The sequence below is a fragment of the Mustelus asterias genome, unplaced genomic scaffold (genome assembly GCF_964213995.1).
Source record: "Mustelus asterias unplaced genomic scaffold, sMusAst1.hap1.1 HAP1_SCAFFOLD_1684, whole genome shotgun sequence".
Taxonomy (NCBI): Eukaryota; Metazoa; Chordata; class Chondrichthyes; order Carcharhiniformes; family Triakidae; genus Mustelus; species Mustelus asterias.
In genome coordinates, this window is record NW_027591629.1 from 43261 (window position 1) to 62095 (window position 18835).

General features: G+C 47.6%; 1 protein-coding gene across 1 annotated transcript in view; it reads right to left on the bottom strand.

Annotated features, from left to right (window-relative positions):
* LOC144488589 (phospholipid scramblase 2-like) overlaps nt 1-18835 on the bottom strand; it is a 30087-nt gene that overhangs the window by 3693 nt on the left and 7559 nt on the right. The window contains exons 3-6 of the mRNA XM_078206645.1: nt 16840-16882; nt 14136-14356; nt 12570-12731; nt 10964-11125 (exon numbers count right to left, since the gene is read on the bottom strand). Coding sequence (XP_078062771.1) covers nt 10964-11125; nt 12570-12731; nt 14136-14356; nt 16840-16882 — 588 coding nt within the window. The remainder of the gene's footprint in view (nt 1-10963; nt 11126-12569; nt 12732-14135; nt 14357-16839; nt 16883-18835) is intronic.

An 18835-nucleotide genomic window follows, 5' to 3' on the forward strand; every position in this document is an offset into this window, starting at 1 on the left:
GGTGGCTCACCATCACCTTCTGAATCACAGAATCCCTACAGCGCAAAAGGAGGCCATTTGGCCCATCGAGTCTGCAATGACCACAATCTCACCCAGGCTCTATTCCCTTAACCCCACATATTTACCCTGCTAATCCTCCTGATGCTGGGGTCAATTTAGCATGGCCAATCAACCTAACCTGCACATCTTTGGACTGTGGGAGGAAACTGGAGCTCCTGGAGGAAACCCATGCAGACACGGGGAGAATGTGCAAACTCCACACAGACAGTGACCCGAGGCCTGAATTGAACCCGGGTCCCTGGCGCTGTGAGGCAGCAGTGCTAACCACTGTGCCACCATGAAGGGCAACTAGGGATGGACAATAAATGCTGGCTTGGCCAGAGAGACCCACACCCCATAAATGAATTTTAAAAATCACAAATTCACAAGTTTCTCTGAGCCCGTTGTCAGTGACATGCTGGCCAGAGCAGAAATTCCTGTGTCAGCATCATGTTAATCATGTCTTCCAGCTCAAAAATTCCTGGGTTGGATTTTCCTGCCCACCCACCGCCAGGATTGTCCAGTTCCATGGAAAATCAATGGACTGGGCTGCTGCAGGGAGAGTCCCTCCAGGATGGAGCCAGAAACCCCAGGCCTGACTGAAGGCCAGGGTAATAAGTGAAAATCGCACTCAAACTAAATTAACATTTCAATAGATGATTGATTGGCCCTACTGTGACAGGATTGTCAACTCTCCCTGCCTCATGCTGCCCTTTATCAATGGGTATCGGGTGACAGGAGCAACATTTCAACTGCATTATTGGGGTTGAAGTTCAAAAATTTAATAAGCTTTATGCGCAGCATGGGCAGAATTTAATGGCCATGACCGAGGGCGTGTCTGCCAGTTGGAGAGCCAGTGGTAACTCTGCCGTGGCGATTCCTGGAGCTCCAACCTAATTACATTCCAAACAGGCACTTTCCCTGCCAGCTAACAGGGTTCCTGGGGCCTGTCGGATGTGGATTGGCCAATCGGATGGCCAATCGGATGGCTGGCAGCTCTTCAGTCCCAGCATCCTCAGTGGGAGCAGTGTCCATTGCTGGGAGTACAGGAGGCCATGTCCAGAGGCAGTCATGGGAGCCACAAGGCAGAGCGAAGTGGGACGGCTATGCTGGGGCCAAGTAAGGAGAGAGGGTCTGTGTGAAGAGCAGGCAGAAGTCTTCCCTTGCCACTGGCAGAGCCCACCATTACACACAGAGTGTCCGAGGAGGAGGTCCCCAATACTGCTGCTTTCCTGCCCCTAACTTAATGAGTAGGGTGCTTGGCGGAGGGGATTAGCCACAATCTATAATTCACTATTGGCTATGTGGAGGCTGATATTAGGCATTTCTTACATAAGTTTTGCCTATGGATGGTCCTCAAAGTGGAGTCAATGGCCTAGTGATATTATCACTGGATTATTAATTCAGAAACTCAGCTAATGTTCTGGGGATCCGGGTTCGAATCCCGCCACGGCAGATGGTGGAATTTGAATTTTTAAAAATCTGGAGTTAAGAATCTACTGGTGACCATGAAACCATTGTCGATTGTCGGAAAAACCCATCTCGTTCACTGATGTCCTTTAGGGAAGGAAATCTGCCGTCCTTACCTGGTCTGGGCTACATTGTGACTCCAGAGCCACAGCAATGTGGTTGACTCTCAACTGCCCTCTGAAATGGTCCAGTAAAATACTCAGTTCAAGGGCAACTAGGGACGGGCAACAAATGCTGACGCCCACATCCCATGAACGAATATTTTAAAAAATGGCTTTTGATTTCAGGACAAGTACTGCTGCATATTTTATATAGACTGTTGGTTTAGTATATAAAAGATGAGGAAATCAGGAACATGAACACATCATTATTAGGATCCCCTGCAAAGAAGCACATGTGGGCTTGCAATAGTTTCAGAAAAGTATGAAGTAGCTGTTATGAAAACATTTCAAAATGGTTAGGGGAAGCAGTTAAACCACTCACTGGATGATGGCCTATTTGGAGCCAAAGTTAATGATCCATTATGCAGAGCATTGAGGTACAGCGCAACCTCTGATGGTAAATCGAATATAACTTAATTGCTGGGAACACAACACATTGCTGTGTTGTATTTAAACTGTTTCAGCTCCTTGTGGAAAGCACCCTGTTTAGACTACAAAGGAATTTCCCTGGGCGGCATGGTGGCGCAATGGTTAACACTGTTGCCTCACAGCGCCAGGGACCTGGGTTCAATTCCGGCCTCGGGTCACTGTCTGTGTGGAGTTTGCACATTTGCTCCGGTTTCCTCCCACAGTCCAAAGAAGTGCAAGTTTGGTTGATTGGCCATGCTAAATTGCCCCTTAGTGTCAGGGGCATTTGCGGGGTAAATAGGTGGGGTTATGGGGATAGGGTCTGGGTGGGATTATGGTTGGCGCAGACTCGATGGGCCAAATGGCCTCCTTCTGCAGTGTAGGGATTCTATGTTTCTATAATAGCACAGTAAGAAGTCTCACAACACCAGGTTAAAGTCCAACAGGTTTATTTGGTAGCAAATGCCATAAGCTTTCGGAGCGCTGCTCCTTCGTCAGATGGAGTGGAAATTTCCACTCCATCTGAAGGAGCAGCGCTCCGAAAGCTTATGGTATTTGCTACCAAATAAACCTGTTGGACTTTAACATGGTGTTGTGCGACTTCTTACTGTGTTCACCCCGGTCCAACGTCGGCATCTCCACATCATGTCCATAATAGCACCCAGTTTCCCCTCTCTCTCAGCCCATCCGTTGCTGAAACCCTTGTCCATGTTTTTGTGACGTCCAGTGGGGTGGCTTCCTGAGCTCCCTCCCTCACTAAACCTGAGTACTTCCTAAACTCTCCTGTTTCTGAATTCGAGCCAAGTCCTGTCCCTGTCACCTCCCCCGCCCCCCCCCCCCCCCACCACCATGTATTCTTGACTGATTTGATGGTGAAAGCTTCAGCATTGCTGCTTGGAATCTGAGTTCCAGAATTACCTCTTTCTTCTCCCCTGCCTTGCTACCTCTTTCTTCTCGTTTAAGATGCTATGAACATGTGAATTAGAAGCAGGTGTAGGTCATTCAGCTCCTCGAGCCTACTCTGCCATTCAATAAGATCGTGGCTGACCTAATTGTGATCTCAACTCCACATTCTGCCTGTCCCCGATAACCTTTGACTCCCTCGTTAGTCAAGAACATATTTATTTGTGCCTTAAAAATATTCAGTGTCCCTGCCTCCGCTGCTCTCTGGGGAAGACAGGGACTCACAATCCTTTGCCAGAAAAAAAAATCTCCTTAACTCCATCTTAAAGGGGGGGGGGACTCCTTATTTTTAAACTGTGTCACCCAGTTCTAGTGCTTAAAATCTACCTCCTCGAGCTGTTCTAACCTCTCTTCAATCGGCTTAGCGTCAATGTTTGCCTGATACCTCACCTGGGAAATGACTTGGGATGTTTTTCACATTAAAAGCGCTACGTATATGGAAGCTGCTCTTGTTTCTGCCGCACCAGGTTTCCACATAAACAACTGCACGTTTGCAAGCGAGCATGAACACAGTTGTTTTGAAGACGCAAATAATGTAGATTGACTGGGATCCAATACGGTCACCGCAGCTACCAAAGGCAGAAGAGCCTGTTTATTCAGAGTAAGTGGGAGCTCCAACCACTCAGTTGTGGCTAACTGGATGGAGGCATCCATTTTGGCTGGAGTGGCTTCATGTGGCTGGCAGTGTTGCTGCCCACAGTTAGAAGTCATAGAATTCCTCCAGTGGGGGAGAAGGCCATTTGACCCATCGAGTCTGCACTGACTCTCCAAAAGAGCATCTTACCCAGACCCACACTCCCGCCCTATCCCCATGCATTTACCATAGCTAATCCACCCAACCTGCACACCTTTTGGACACTAGGGGGCAATTTAGCATGGCCAATCCAATGAACCTAACCAGATGTCAGCAGGGGACATTTCCACTTCAATCAGTGGTACACATGCCTCTTTAAGTTTAAGTTTTAAGTTTATTTATTAGTGTCACAAGTAGGCTTACATTAACACCACATTGAAGTTACTGTGAAAATCCCTCAGTCGTCATACTCAGGCGCCTGTTCAGGTACACCGAGGGAGGATTTAGCATGGCCAATGCACCTAATCAGGACTGTGGGAGGAAACTGGAGCACCCGGGGGTAACGCACGCGGACACGGGGAGAACGTACAAACTTCGCACAGACAGTGACCCAAGCTGGAACCCTGGCCCCTGGTGCTGTGAGGCAGCAGTGCTGACCACTGTGCTACCGTGCCACTCATCAGTGTAGGCAGAATTTAATGCCTTTCCCTGTGGCGAATTTGGTGGCATGGCATTTATTTGGGCATGAGGATGGCAGGTAAAGATCCTGCTGCCTTCCTGCCTCCACACTGATTCAGTGGGTAGTGGGAAGGCCCTTGGATGGTTTACCCTCCCTGGCTCCAATTGGGTTCCTTAACACTCCGTGATCTGAAGAAATTGTATGCAGTATTGCTTTAGCATTGCATAGGAAATGCTTAGATCCTCTGAGGGACAATCTAACATCTTCCTCCCCTACATAATATTCACAAAGTCCAGAATATTGGCAACCATCTTATGCTGCTGTGAAGATGTTTGAGATATTTGTCTACATTAAAGACACTGAGTAAATGTGTATTATCGTTGTCCCTATCATACGTGTCACCATGGACAGCAGGCATACCGGAGGTTGCGAATCCCACCATTGATATCACCCATAACCTAACACTTTGGAGCTGTTATTTCTCTGAGTGTCACGGTTATTCACTGATTGGCCCAGTCATGGTCATTATAATTATTGCCACGACCCCAGTGGGAAAAATACAGATCAATCACCTTGCTTAGTGGACACGGCAATATCCGAAATAGTTTCCTTTTTTGAGGTAGAGAAGGTGGTGGTGAACTGAGTGGCTTGTTAGGCCATTTCAGAAGACAGCTGAGAGTCAACCAGATTGCTGCGGATCTGGAGTCACATGTAGGCCAGACCGGGTAAGGACGGCAGATTTCCTTCCCTCAAGGACATTAGTGAACCAGATGGGTTTTTCCGACAATCAACAATGGTTTCATGATCATCAGTTAGATTCCTAATTCCAGATTTTAAAAATGGAATTCAAATTCCTTGTAGTGCCTCGTGTAGTTTCAGCTGGACTTTCCCATTTCTACACTTCATTCTCTTTGAAATGAAAGCCAAAATTCCATGCTTTCTCGATTCCCTGCTAAAATTGCATGCTAGCTTTTTGTGATTTATGCACGAGGACCCCCAGATTGCTCTGAGCTGTGGTACAGTTCTGGAGTGCCAGCTTATTGGTGCTCATGTTGTTGCAGCAGGAGGGGCGTTCAGTAACTACTGACTCAGAGGTGAAAGTGTTATTGCTGATCCAAGGTTGTGTGGTGCAGTAATAGTACCCCTTCCTCTGGACCAGAAGCTCCAGGTTCAAGTTCCACTTCAGGATTGACAGAAGGTGTGTGCGCTTTTGTGGCCAGATCATTCCGATAATGCCTGATGGCGGGGCAGGAAAGAGTGGCAGAGTTCCCCAATCAGCCAACCACTGCAGTGCTTTGCCAAACATCATCAAGCACCAATCGAAAAATGTATTTATTAAGTCAGAAGTAGGCTTACATTAACACTGCAATGAAGTTACTGTGAAAATCCCCTAGTCACCACACTCCGGCCCTGTTCGGGTACAATGAAGGAGAATTTAGCATGGCCAATGCACCGAACCAACACCTCTTTGGACTGTGGGAGGAACCCAGAGCACCCGGAGGAAACCCACGCAGACACGGGGAGAATGTGCAGACTCCACACAGACAGTCACCCGAGCCAGGAATTGAATCCGGGTCCCTGGCGCTGTGAGGCAGCAGTGCTAACCACTGTGCCACCATGCCGGCCAATGGAAGAATCCAATGGAAGACCATGTTCACCAACACCCTCCGAAAGGAAGAGAAGCCAATTTGGGGAATGCTGCTTCCTAAACATAGCAAAATTATAAACATGGGTGGCACGGTGGCACAGTGGTTAGCACTGCTGCCTCACACCGCCAGGACCCGGGTTCAATTCTGACCTCAGGTCACTGTCTGTGTGGAGTCTGCACATTCTCCCCGTGTCTGCGTGGGTTTCCTCCGGGTGCTCTGGTTTCCTCCCATAGTCCAAAGATGTGCAGGTTAGGTGGATTGGCCATGCTAAATTGCCCCTTAGTGTCCCAAGATGTGTAGGTGAGGTGGATTAGCAGGGTGAATATGCAGGGTTACAGGGATAGGGCAGGGGAGAGTGCCCGGGTGAGATACTGTCAGAGAGTCGTGGCAGACTCAATGGGCCGAATGGCTTCCTTCTGCACTGTAGGGAATCTATGAAAGTTCTATTCTGTGAATATGGACAAGGATTTTATTACGTAAAGTGACAGGATAAATCTACATTTGGGGTTTATTATATTGATTCATTGTTGCCATGGTTGTGGTTTAAAGGATTTTTTTTGGATATGTTTATTGCAAATGGTCTTGTGTTTTACATAGCAAACACACACAGATACAGATCCACACAGTGCTCGTGTGTACATTCCAATGCGACTGGGCACAGGGCGCCCCGTGGCCAGAGGACAAGACCCTGGCACCCCTGGCACCCACCCCACCCAAGTCCCGTCTGATTGCACCAGTAATGACGGTGATAATATAAAAACAAAAATAAAGGATTTTTAAAAAAGTGAGCAACAACTTTGTGACATTAGACTGCATTCATCTGGTAAAGATGAGGAAAAGGAGGTGACACTCGGAGGCATGACATCCGTTGTACGAATTTAGCTTTCATGTACACTAATGTGCAGAAGGAACCAAAGTCCCGAGCTGAAATGATGTGTAAAATAAAGAATCCTCAGCCGCACTGGCTTTGAGGAATGGCACAGTTAGCCCTGGAACCCCAGCAAAACATCGACATTCATGCTGTGGCCATAAAAACCTGTCTTCCATTAAATTAACAAGATCATAATGAAACAATCCAAGAGGTTGATTTAGTATGACAGCGGTTTTAATCACAACAGAATCTCTGAAAGACAGTTCGCTCTCCCTGTTTCCAGTCCACTCACAGTGTCATTTTTTAATGATGCATGCAGTTAGTCACATTAGAATTCCACAGAATTATACTAATTAGAGGCAGGCTGAGACTCGATCCAAGTGACAGAACAAATTACTTCCACAAAATGGTCTTTTTTTTTTGATCCCAGCCTGCATATCTTTATACAAGAGAAATGTGTTGACCCATCAGAATATTAGAATGAGTCTTTTTGACATTTTCCTCTCTAGTTAAAGTTAAAGTTCATTTCTTAGTCACAAGTCGGCTTATAGTCACACTGTAGTGAAGTTACTGTGAAAATCCCCTAGTCGCTGCACTCCGGTGCCTGTTCGGGTACACTGAGGGAGAATTTAGCATGGCCAATTTAGCATTGGACTGTGGGAGGAAACCAGAGCACCCGGAGGAAACCCACACAGACACGGGGAGGAACGTGCAGATTCCACACAGACAGTGACCCAAGCCGGGAATCGAACCCGGGTCCCTGGTGCTGTGAGGCAGCAGTGCTAACCACTGTGCCGCCGTGCCGCCCTGGTAACATGTCGCAAGGTGCTTTGCTCCCAAGTGAAAAAGATCAGCCAAAAGAAATAGCAGCGATATGGAAGTCTGGGTCACGTCATTTCTGCTGTGATCTCCCAACAAGACACATGGCTGACACCCACGGGAGAGTTTACCGTCAGCGGGACCGGAAGTTCCTTCCAGAGGGAGAGGCAGAAAACTTTGGCCAGCATCTGTGGCCCCCTCAGTGTGGCACTGGGGCATCAGTCAAGATCAGATCCTCAGATTTGAACCCACAGCTTTCTGATTGAGAATGAGGGTGTGCACTCAGAGCCATGGCTGATACATCGAATCATAGAATCCCTACAAGTGCTGAAGGACGCCACTGGGCCCATCGAGTCTGCAGCCCTCTCCCTTGCCCTATCCCAGGAACCCCACACATTTAGCATGGCTAATCCACCTAACCTATACATCTTGGGACACTAAGGGGCAACTTAGCATGGTCAATCCACCTAATCTACACATCTTTGGACTGTGGGAGGAAACCGGAGCACCCGGGGGAAACCCACACTGACATGGGGAGAACATGCAAACTCCACACTGACAGTCACCCAAGGTTGGGATCGAAACTAGGTTCCTGGCTCTGTGAGGCAGCAGTGCTAACCACTGTGCCACCATGCTGCCCGTAGATCCCTGAGCTCCCCATTGGGGAACTGAACTCTAGCTTCCCACATGACAGGCAGGGATACTAACCATGACAGTAACGAGTGGCTCCAAATACCATGGCGCCCAACTGGGGCCTGAACCCATGACCCTGAGATTAAGGGCGGGATCTCTTGGCCACGCTCGCCCCAAAACCGGAAAATCCCACCCGAGGTCAACGGACCTTTGCATGATCTGCAGCCCCCCCCCCGCTACGATTCCCATGGTGGGTGGGGCAGGACAATTCCTCCCCGAACAATCTCATGCTTCTACCAACTGAGCTAACCAACCAGCCTATGTTTGCAAAATTCAAAACATAGTGTGCTGTGACTCTATGGTTGGGCAGTATGGTGACACAGTGGTTAGCACTGCTGCCTCACAGCGCCAGGGACCCAAGTTCAATTCCTGGCTTGGGTTATTGTCCGTGCCGAGTCTGCACGTTCTCCCTGTGTGGGTTTCCTCCGGGTGCTCCGGTTTCCTCCCATAGTCTGAAAGACACGTTGGTTAGGTGCACTGGCCGTGCTAAATTCTCCCTCAGTGTACCCGAACAGGCGCTGGAGTGTGGCGACTGGGGGATTTTCACAGTAACCTCACTGCAGTGTTAATGTAAGATTACTTATGACACGAATAAATAAGTTAAAATAAATAAACTTGCTAAACAATCCTGAATGCGCTAAAAATTACACTGACATCCAATTTAAGATTATCAGTTGAGCTTGCAGTGTGCTAGAATCTACAAATATTCACACACAGAACCCTGTCCTTTGCAGACAGAAAGAACATGTCCACTCATTGCACCTTTTTTAACTGAACAGAAGTTTGGGAACAGCCATTCTTGGTTCATTCCTTTTGGCAATACCTCGACCGATCACAGAATCACAGGTACAGAAGGAGGCCATTTGGCCCATCGGGTGGGATTTACAGCCTTGCTTGGGTGTGACCAGAAATTCCTGCCCGAGGTCAACAGAGATTTCTGTTATTAGACCCTTGCCCGCTCCGATTCTGTGGCGGGCGAGGTGGTAGAGTTCCGGCCATCATGTCTGCATCGACACTCTTAAAATGAGCATTCTGACTTAATACCATTCCCCTGACCTTTCCCTGTACTCTTGCACATTGTTACTATTCAAGTAACCACCTCGTGCTCTACTGAATGCCCCAAGTGAACCTGCCTCCACCGCACTTCCAGACCCAAACCACTCGCTGCATGAACAAGTTTTTTTCACATCAAATTTACATCTTTTGCCAATCACATTTATCTGTGCCTTCTCATTCTTGATCTTATTATGAAAGGGAACAGTTTGTCCCCATCGACTCTGTCCAGCCCCCACATGATTTTGAACATCTCTATCAAATCTCCTGTTAGCCTTCCCCTCTCCAAGGAGAACAGTCCTAACTTCTCCAATCTCCCTTCATAGCTGAAGTTTCTCAGCCCTGGAAACATCCTTGTAAACCTCTTCTGCACTCTCTCCAATATGAAATCACATCCTCCCTGTAGTGCGGTGCCCACAACTGCACACAACACTCCAGCTGAGACCTAGTCCTGTATAAGTTCAAAATAACCTCCTTGCTGTTGGACTCCATACTTATTAATAAAGCCCAGAATACTATACACTTTATTAACTGCTCTCTCCACCTGTCTTGTTACCTTTAATGATCAATGGAGATATATACCCAGGTCCCTCTGCTCCTGCACCTCCTGAAGAATTTTACTCTTTATTTTATACTGTTTCTCCTTGTGCTTCCTACCAAAATGCATCACCTCACACTTCTTTACACTGAACTTCATCTGCCAATGGCTGGCAGTAAGAGTGGGAAAGACACTTGCTCAGTTATGCTTGATGTGGAGTGACATCACTCAAACTATAAACCTTTGGAGACAGATTAATGCCCTGGCCCAGGAAAAACTAGCAACAGGGACAGGCGAGAGTCTGTCTTAGTGCACCACTAGGTGCAGGAAGAGAAAAGAGAGAGTCTAAATCATGAACAAAGAACAAAGAACATTACAGCATAGGAACAGCATAGGCCCTACAAGCCTGCACCAACCATGCTGCCTGACTGAACGAAAACCCCCTATCCTTCGGGGACCATATCCCTCTATTCCCATCCTAATCATATCTTTGTCAAGACGTCCCTTAAAAGTCACTATCGTATCTGCTTCCACTACCTCCCCCGGCAGCGCGTTCCAGGCACCCACCACTCTGTTTAAAAAACTTGCCTCGTACATCTCCTTTAAACCTTTCCCCTCGCAACTTAAACAAATGTCCCCTAATAATTGACTCTTCCACCCTGGAAAAAGGCTTCTCACTATCCACTCTGTCCATGCCCCTCATAATCCTGTAGACTTCTATCAGGTTGCCCCTCAACCTCCAGTGAGAACAAACCAAGTTTCTCCAACCTCTCCTCATAGCTAATGCCCTCCATACCAGGCAACATCCTGGTAGATCTTTTCTGTACCCTCTCCAAAGCCTGAACATCCTTCTGGTAGTGTGGTGACCAGAATTGAACACTGTATGGATATATGGTCAAAAGTCACTGGGTCAAATGCGATACAAGGTTGAGAACTGTCTGGTTCAGTTTTGGACAGTTGCCAGGGAAAGTGACAGGGCCGACAGGTACGGAATAGATCAAAGACAATGGCTTCCAAGGCAGCAGGCTGCACTGGTTAATACTTACAATTAGAAAGCAGGCACCGAGCATAACGGCTTTCATCTTAACATCTAGATCCATGGGGAACTGGATCCCAAAGTTATCCGCATCTGTGAACGATTCTCTCATGAGCCCAGTCCACTGCTTTGTGATTGTCCCAACTGTTTCGGTCTCATCAAGATTGGTTACCTGTAACAAGATAAGAAATGTTAAATGTAAATCCATTGGAGTTGTCATCTGGCATGATACCGACCCCTTACACGGGCATTACCTCAAGATTCTCCACGTCCTAAATAAGAAGGATGAAGTAGGAGCAGGAGTAGGCCACATGACCCTCACCGCTGCTCATGGCTGATCTTCTAACTATTGGAAATCTAACTGAGCTGGAGGGGGTCAGAATCTTTCGTCCTACGTTCAGTAGCGGGCAGGGAAGTGGGAATAATTTCCGCTCGGTGGCAGGGAGGCTGACCACACGCGATCTTGTGACATTTAGGCCATTAAATATGCATCCACCAGGAGCTTGTCAATCTATGTGATGGGGCCAGGCAGGAAGTTGCCATCGCAACCATCAGGGGTCATAGGTCCGGGTGCCACATTTAATGGTAACTCACCAACAAGCATCATTCCTTCCATCAATGCCCATCCACTGCGCCACCCTTCCCCACTAACACTTCCTCCCTCCCTTGGTCGTCCTCCATGCAACTCACACCGCCACTGTCCTGGTCTCAAGCAGAGGTTTATGGTGAGAGGGGAGAGACATAAAAGGGTCCAGAGGGGCAATATTTTCACATAGAGGGTGGTGAGTGTCTGGAACAAGCTGCCAGAGTAAGTAGTGGAGGCGGGTACAATTTTGTCTTTTAAAAAGCATTTAGACAGTTACATGGGTAAGATGGGGCGGCATGGTAGCACAGTGGTTAGCACTGTGCTTCACAGCTCCAGGGACCTGGGTTCGATTCCCGGCTTAGGTCACTGTCTGTGTGGAGTTTGCACATTCTCCTCGTGTCTGCGTGGGTTTCCTCCGGGTGCTCCGGTTTCCTCCCACAGTCCAAAGATGTGCGGGTTAGGTTGATTGGCCATGTTAAAATTGCCCCTTAGTGTCCTGGAATGCGTAGATTAGAGGGATTAGCGGGTAAAATATGTAGGGATATGGGGGTAGGGCCTGGGTGGGATTGCGGTCGGTGCAGACCCGATGGGCCGAATGGCCTCTTTCTGTACTGTAGGGTTTCTATGATTTCTATGATTTCTATGGGTATAGAGGGATATGGGCCAAATGTGGGCAATTAGGACTAGCTTAGTGGTTAAAAATAAGGGCGGCATGGACAAGTTGGGCTGAAGGGCCTGTTTCCATGCTGTAAACCTCTATGTCTCTAAGACACTTCCACTCTGGGAAAAAGCCTCTGACTATCCACCCTGTCTATGCCCTTTCCATTTGCCCAGATTCATTTGCTAAAACCCTGACTCACAAATAGATTGCAACAGGAGGAATTCATTTAAAAAGTACTTCAGAAAAATAAGATGAAAGGTTTCCCTGCGGGCCAGGTGGAGAAGGGCTACCTGTATATCCGCAAAACTGACTATAACTTTCATACAGATCGAAGAGCTGAAGAACGCATTGTGTTTAAAACTAAAGCACCTTGATCTCAATATCGCTGCAACAGTTGCAGACACAGCAAGGGCCAACAATCTTCAAAACAGGCTCCTTCTTCTCGTTCTGAATGGTGAATTTTGGCAGACAAATGTCCCATGTTTGGATGATGTATCCGACTGGCTGACCAGGTGGTGCCATTACTTCCAACTGTGAAGGAAATGTAGATCAGAAAAGATATAATCCTCAGTGTTGTGAACAAGCATCTTCAGAGGAATTCATTCATCAAAGTCAGTGTAGGCCGGGGGAGGAAGATTGATAAACAAGCCTGGGACAACTTGTTTCAACACCGAGTGACATCACCTTCTATTAACCAACGGACAATAGAAAAGGAGAGAGAGGGAGAGAGAAAGTGAGAGAAAAAGAGCATTATTCGAGAGCAAGATGTAAGAGAGAGAGGACAGAGAGAGACACAGAAAGAGAGTGAGATTGAAAAACAGGGAGAGTTAGAGCGAGACAGAGTAAGAGAAAAAGACAGTGAAAGACGCATAGAGAGAGGCACATAGCCAGAGGAACACACAGAGGCAGAGAAAAACACAAAGAGATAGAGCGAGAGCGAGAGACAGAGAGAGAGAGAGAGAGAGAGAGAGGGAGAGAGACACAATTCACAGAGCCGGAGAAATGCACCAGTTTTTTTTGCTTCCCCCCAATTGTGTCGGCCTTGTTTTGCCGGCGAAATCGGCTTTGTGCCCTTAAACATTAATTTAGATGTCACTAACGAGTCGTGGATGCCATTGTCCGGGCTCACTTACCTCTACCACCTTGCCACTCGAGATTCCACCAGCGGAGACCAGACCTGATGGCCTCACTGGGGGGATTGGAATTAATTGAAGCCCCCCACTGGTGTTCGGGGCAGGGCCGGGCAGTGTGCATGAATCAGTGCCCACCTGGCAACCTGGCAGTGCCCACCAAGCACTCTGGCACTGCCCACTGAGTACCATAAATGTACCGGGGCAGTGCCAAGGGGGTGGGGCCTGAGTGGGGGTGGAGCCTGTGGGATGAAGCTACGACAGAGAGGGGAGAGAAGGGAGTTCTGCAGGGGTGGGGATCGGGGAGGGAGGGAGGGAGGGAGGGAAGTCTCCAGGGATAGCGATGGGGGTGAGAGGGAGGGAACTCTGCCAGGCTGGTGATCGGGATGGGAAGGAGGAATGGAACTCAGCAGATCGGTGGGAGGGGTGGGGTTTGATATCCGTGGGTGTGTAGGCGGGGGTGGCAGCATGAGATCGCCCAATATGCTGGGAGATCGAGCACCTGCACTATGGCGCCCCAAGAGCTCAGCAGCCGGCTTCCCGGCGAGCTCTGGCTCCACCACCCCACACACTTGTTGGCGAGAATCGTATGCTGGCACTTTTTTTGCATCAAGTGTCGTAAGATGCTGGCAGTTCACCCAAAAAACCGGCACGATTCTTTTCTGTTTTCTCACTCGTGCGGCACTTACAATTTTTTTCACAACATCGCGCCCTAAGTCTTTGAGCGATAGCATATGAAATGAACTGGGTGAAAGATATTTAATAATGTTATCAAACTACCACAGGTGAAGTACAGGTCACTGACCTCCTGCAAACAGCACGGACAGCAGCAGCCAGCACACCTCAGGGGCCGGTACAAACTCATCACTTCCTGTCCCAAGTTGTCAATAATCTTCATGTCAAAGGACCGCATGTTCCCACAGCAATTCCGATTACAAAAGTCATTTTCTTCAGCAGCAAAGTAGATCAGCTGCCCGAGACTGTTCTTGATTTGATATTTGTTATTGGTCTCAAATCCAGTCAAGACTAAAGTCAACAGAGTGGTGAAAACATTTGTGAATTAGAGCAAAGTGCGTTGCCTTCAAAACACGCCAGTAATAAAGATTTGAAATTGAGGAATTTCGGGAAAAACACAATCCAGACAAAGCAAGCAAAAGGGCAAGGTGACTCCAGTCCTCAGAGAATCCTACCGTGCAGAAGGAGACCATTCGGCCCACCGACCACAATCCCACCCAGGCCCTATCCCCCATAACCCTATGCATTTACCCTAGCTAGTCCCCCTGACACTAAGGGGCAATTTAGCATGGCCATCCCACCTAACCCGCACATCCTTGGACTGTGGGAGGAAACCGGAGCACCCGGAGGAAACCCACGCAGACATGGGGAGAATGTGCGGAATCTGCACAGTCACCCAAGACGGGAACCGACCGGGTCCCTGGCGCTGTGAGGCAGCAGTGCTGAGCCCTGCTTTGGTGACACCATTTCAAAAGCCTGTAGATTTTAGCATGATGTTGAAAGGTAGAGGAAAAGAGATCAATTGGATTACTCTGGTATTAGGATGATTCCGGTTATGGGGCGGCACGGTGGCACAGGGGCGGCACAGTGGCGCAGTGGTTAGCACTGCTGCCACACAGCGCTAGGGACCTGGGTTCAGTTCCCGGCTTGGGTCACTATCTGTGCAGAGTCTGCACGTTCTCCCCGTGTCTGCGTGGGTTTCCTCCGGGTGCTCTGGTTTCCTCAGTCTGAAAGACATGCTGGTTAGGTGCATTGGCCATGCTAAATTCCCCCTCGATGTACCCAAACAGACGCCGGAGTGTGGCGACTCGGGGATTTTCACAATAACTTCATCACAGTGTTAATTTAAACACACTTGTGACACTAATAAACAAACTTTAAAACTGTCTGTTAAAACTACTGTTCCACATTTTAGAGGCAGTATCAGTATGAAAAAAGTGGAATAAATATTCCCAACAGTGAAATAAAAAACACAAAGGGTGGGATTTTATAGCTCATCCCAAAACCGTAAAATCCCGGCCAAGGTCAACGGATTTTTCCATGTTCCAGCCCTCGCCCGCTCCAATTCCCATGGCGGGTGCGGTGGCAAGATTTCGGTCAATGTATGGGCAGCTATTACATCACAGTCATCTGAAGGGAATAGCAATGCCCACAGCCGAGAGTTACAAACTCAGCCTCCCGACACAGGTCAGTCTGAATTCCTTTTCGAAGGCGAGTGGTTAGTGAGATTATTTTCTGCTACTCCAAGTTTGGACAATGAATTCCGCCTCACACACGTGAAAGATAAACCCTGTCCGAATATGAGAAATTGAAGCACTGCCCCACATATTGGAGATACAAACTCTGCCTGCTGTTGGAAGCTTTCCCCCACTGATTAGAATTACAAGTTAACCTCTTGCCCATTCAAGCTGACAGTTTTACTGTGTGTGAGATCTCGATTGGGTGCTGCAGCACACAGAAATCTGCTTTCACAGAAACACTTGTCACGGGTAGAGGGAAAAATAACAGGACATTGAGCTTTGTTGATTAGTGTAAATGCGTTTTAAAAATGTCATTTAAAAGTGTGCTTATTATTATTTTTATTCATTCGTGGGACATGGGCATCGCTGGCTGGCCAGCGTTCATTGTCCATCCCTAATTGCTCTTGAGATTGCGGTGGTGAGCCACCTTCTTAGAAAGCATTCTTTCTGGTTGTATCACAGCTTGGTATGGGGCTCCTGCTCTGCCCAAGACCGCAAGAAACGACAAAAGGTCGTGAATGTAGCCCAATCCATCACGCAAACCAGCCTCCCATCCATTGACTCTGTCTACACTTCCCACTGCCTCGGAAAAGCAGCCAGCATAATTAAGGACCCCACGCACCCCGGACATTCTCTCTTCCACCTTCTTCCGTTGGGAAAAAGATACAAAAGTCTGATGTCATGTATCAGCCGGCTCAAGAACAGCTTCTTCCCTGCTGCTGTCAGACTTTTGAATGGGCTTATCTTGCATTAAGTTGATCTTTCTCTACACTCTCGCTATGACTGTAACACTACATTCTGCACACTCTCTTGTTTCCTTCTCTATGAACGGTATGCTTTGTCTGCACAGCGTGCAAGAAACAATACTTTTCACTGTATACTAATACGTGTGACAATAATAAATCAAATTGAATCAAATTCTTGAACCATTGCAGTCCACATGCTGTGGGTTGACCCGCAATGCCGTCAGAATGGGAATTCCAGGATTTTGACCCAAGTGACTGCGAAGGAACGGCGATATATTTCCAAGTCAGGACGGTGAGTGGCTTGGAGGGGAACGTGGTTTACAGCAACCAACAATGTGGGACAGGATTGTGATCCTAACAGACAGAACACGACTTGAGGTTGTATCGCCTGATCTGCTCAGTAAGTCAGCTGGAGCTTGGCAAAATGACAGGAAGATCAGGCAGGAGACAAAGCAGATTCATTCTCGCCCCAAGCTGACTTCACACCCAGCCCCCAACAGCAACTTACCTTCCAACAGCTCCACCTGCTGGTGAACCAGAAGTTGGTCGATCTGTGACGGAAACAGCAGCATTAATTTTCATAAAGTAACAAATTATCGAGGAAAACTGCACGAGAAGGTACAATCCATCATTTTAGCCAGAATAATGTCATTTGGCAATTTTTGGACAGTTGGAACATTGGATGGTGGAACATAAGGACTAGGAGTAGGCGATCTGGCCCCTCGAGCCTGCTCCGCCACTCAATAAGATCATGGCTGATCTTTTCGTGGACTCAGCTCCACCTACCCGCCCACTCACCATAACCCTTGATTTCTTTACTGTTCAAAAATGTATCTATCCTTGCCTCAAAAACATTCAATGAGGTAGCCTCAACTGCTTCAGTGGGCAGGGAATTCCACAGATTCACAACCGTCTGTGTGAAGAAGTTCCTGCTCAACTCAGTCCTAAATCTCTATACATCTCTATAAATACAAGGGATGCATTATAATTATATTGATAATCACTTCACGTATCTGCATTAATTGTGGCCAGATTAGATGTTCAGTCTCTAACATTGCAAATGACAATTGTCAGGCTGTTGTTATTCTGAACTGAAAACCTAACTTGTGGATAAAACTTTTAAAGGCTTTCAAAAAGATTGTAAAGAATCATTACATCGGCAGCAACTTGCGTTCACATAGCACCTTTAATCTTGTAAATAGAACCAAATTCGCGCCTTCACTATAATTTAATGCCTTGAACAGCAGAGGACAGCAGTGTTCATAGTGGCTTCTTTTTCTGCTGAGGGTCCACCCCATTCAATCCTTGACGTTGCTGTTCCCAATGAAGTTGCTGTTCCCAATGAAGTTGCTGTTCCCAAGATTTCCCCTGTCAAAGTATCAGGAGATAGAAGCAATTTTTAAAAGCGGTATCTCGGCCTTTTGGCTAAGATGCAAATGAGATCAAGCCTTGGAGGAGGAATTCTCCGCCTGCTCCAATCAGCTTGGCTCATGTAGATCAGGCCCAGGACAGGGTAAATGGTCGCTTGCCCTGTCTTGCCAGCTTGGATCGGAAATGTCTCAACTTGTTGAGACTCTGAATTGGACTTGATTTGATTGAATTGGAAAAGTATAAAAAGTACCAGGAGAATTGCCACAGTAATTGGATGTACTTCCTTGCACGCCTTTAACTTTTAAAAATTCATTCGTGGGACATGGGTGTCGCTGGCTGGCCAGCATTTATTGCCCATCCCTAATTGCCCTCGGAGGGCAATTGAAAGTCAACCACATTGCCGTGGCTCCAGAGTCACATGTGGGCCAGACCAGGTAAGGACGGCAGATTTCCTTCCCTAAGGGACATTAGTGAACCAGATGGGTTTTTCCGACAATCAACAATAGTTTCATGGTCATCAGTAGATTCTTAATTCCAGATATTTTTATTGAATTCAAATTCCACCATCAGCCCTGGCGGGATTTGAACCCGGGTCCCCGGAACATTAGCTGAGTTTCTGGATTAATAGCCTAGTGATAATACCACTAGGCCATCGACGCCCCTGCTGGGTTTGTCCTCTGGGGACTGTTATTTCCCCTCCCTGAACCTCTCACCGTCTCTAGCTCACTCTCCTCCTCTAAGACACTCCTGAAAATGTACCACGTTTCTTCTGCTGTTATTCAAGTTGGAAGGTGAGGTATTGATGGAACAGAATGGCGAAGCAGGCACGAACTGCCAAATCAGCCATTGATCCATCTATTTATTATCCCTTACCTCTTTGTTCAAGCTTTTTGTCACCTGTTCCAATATCTTCTCATAAGACTTGGTGTTAAATTTGCCTGATAATACCCCCCCCCCCCCGCAAAAGTTATTATGATGCTGAAAGTGCTTTTTAAATGCAAGTTGTTGCTGTTATTCTTTACAGTCGATTTTGAAAGCCTTATCATAGAATCATAGAATCCCTAGGAGAAGGACATTCGGCCCATCGAGTCTGCACCGACCACAATCCCATCCAGGCCCTATTCCCACATATT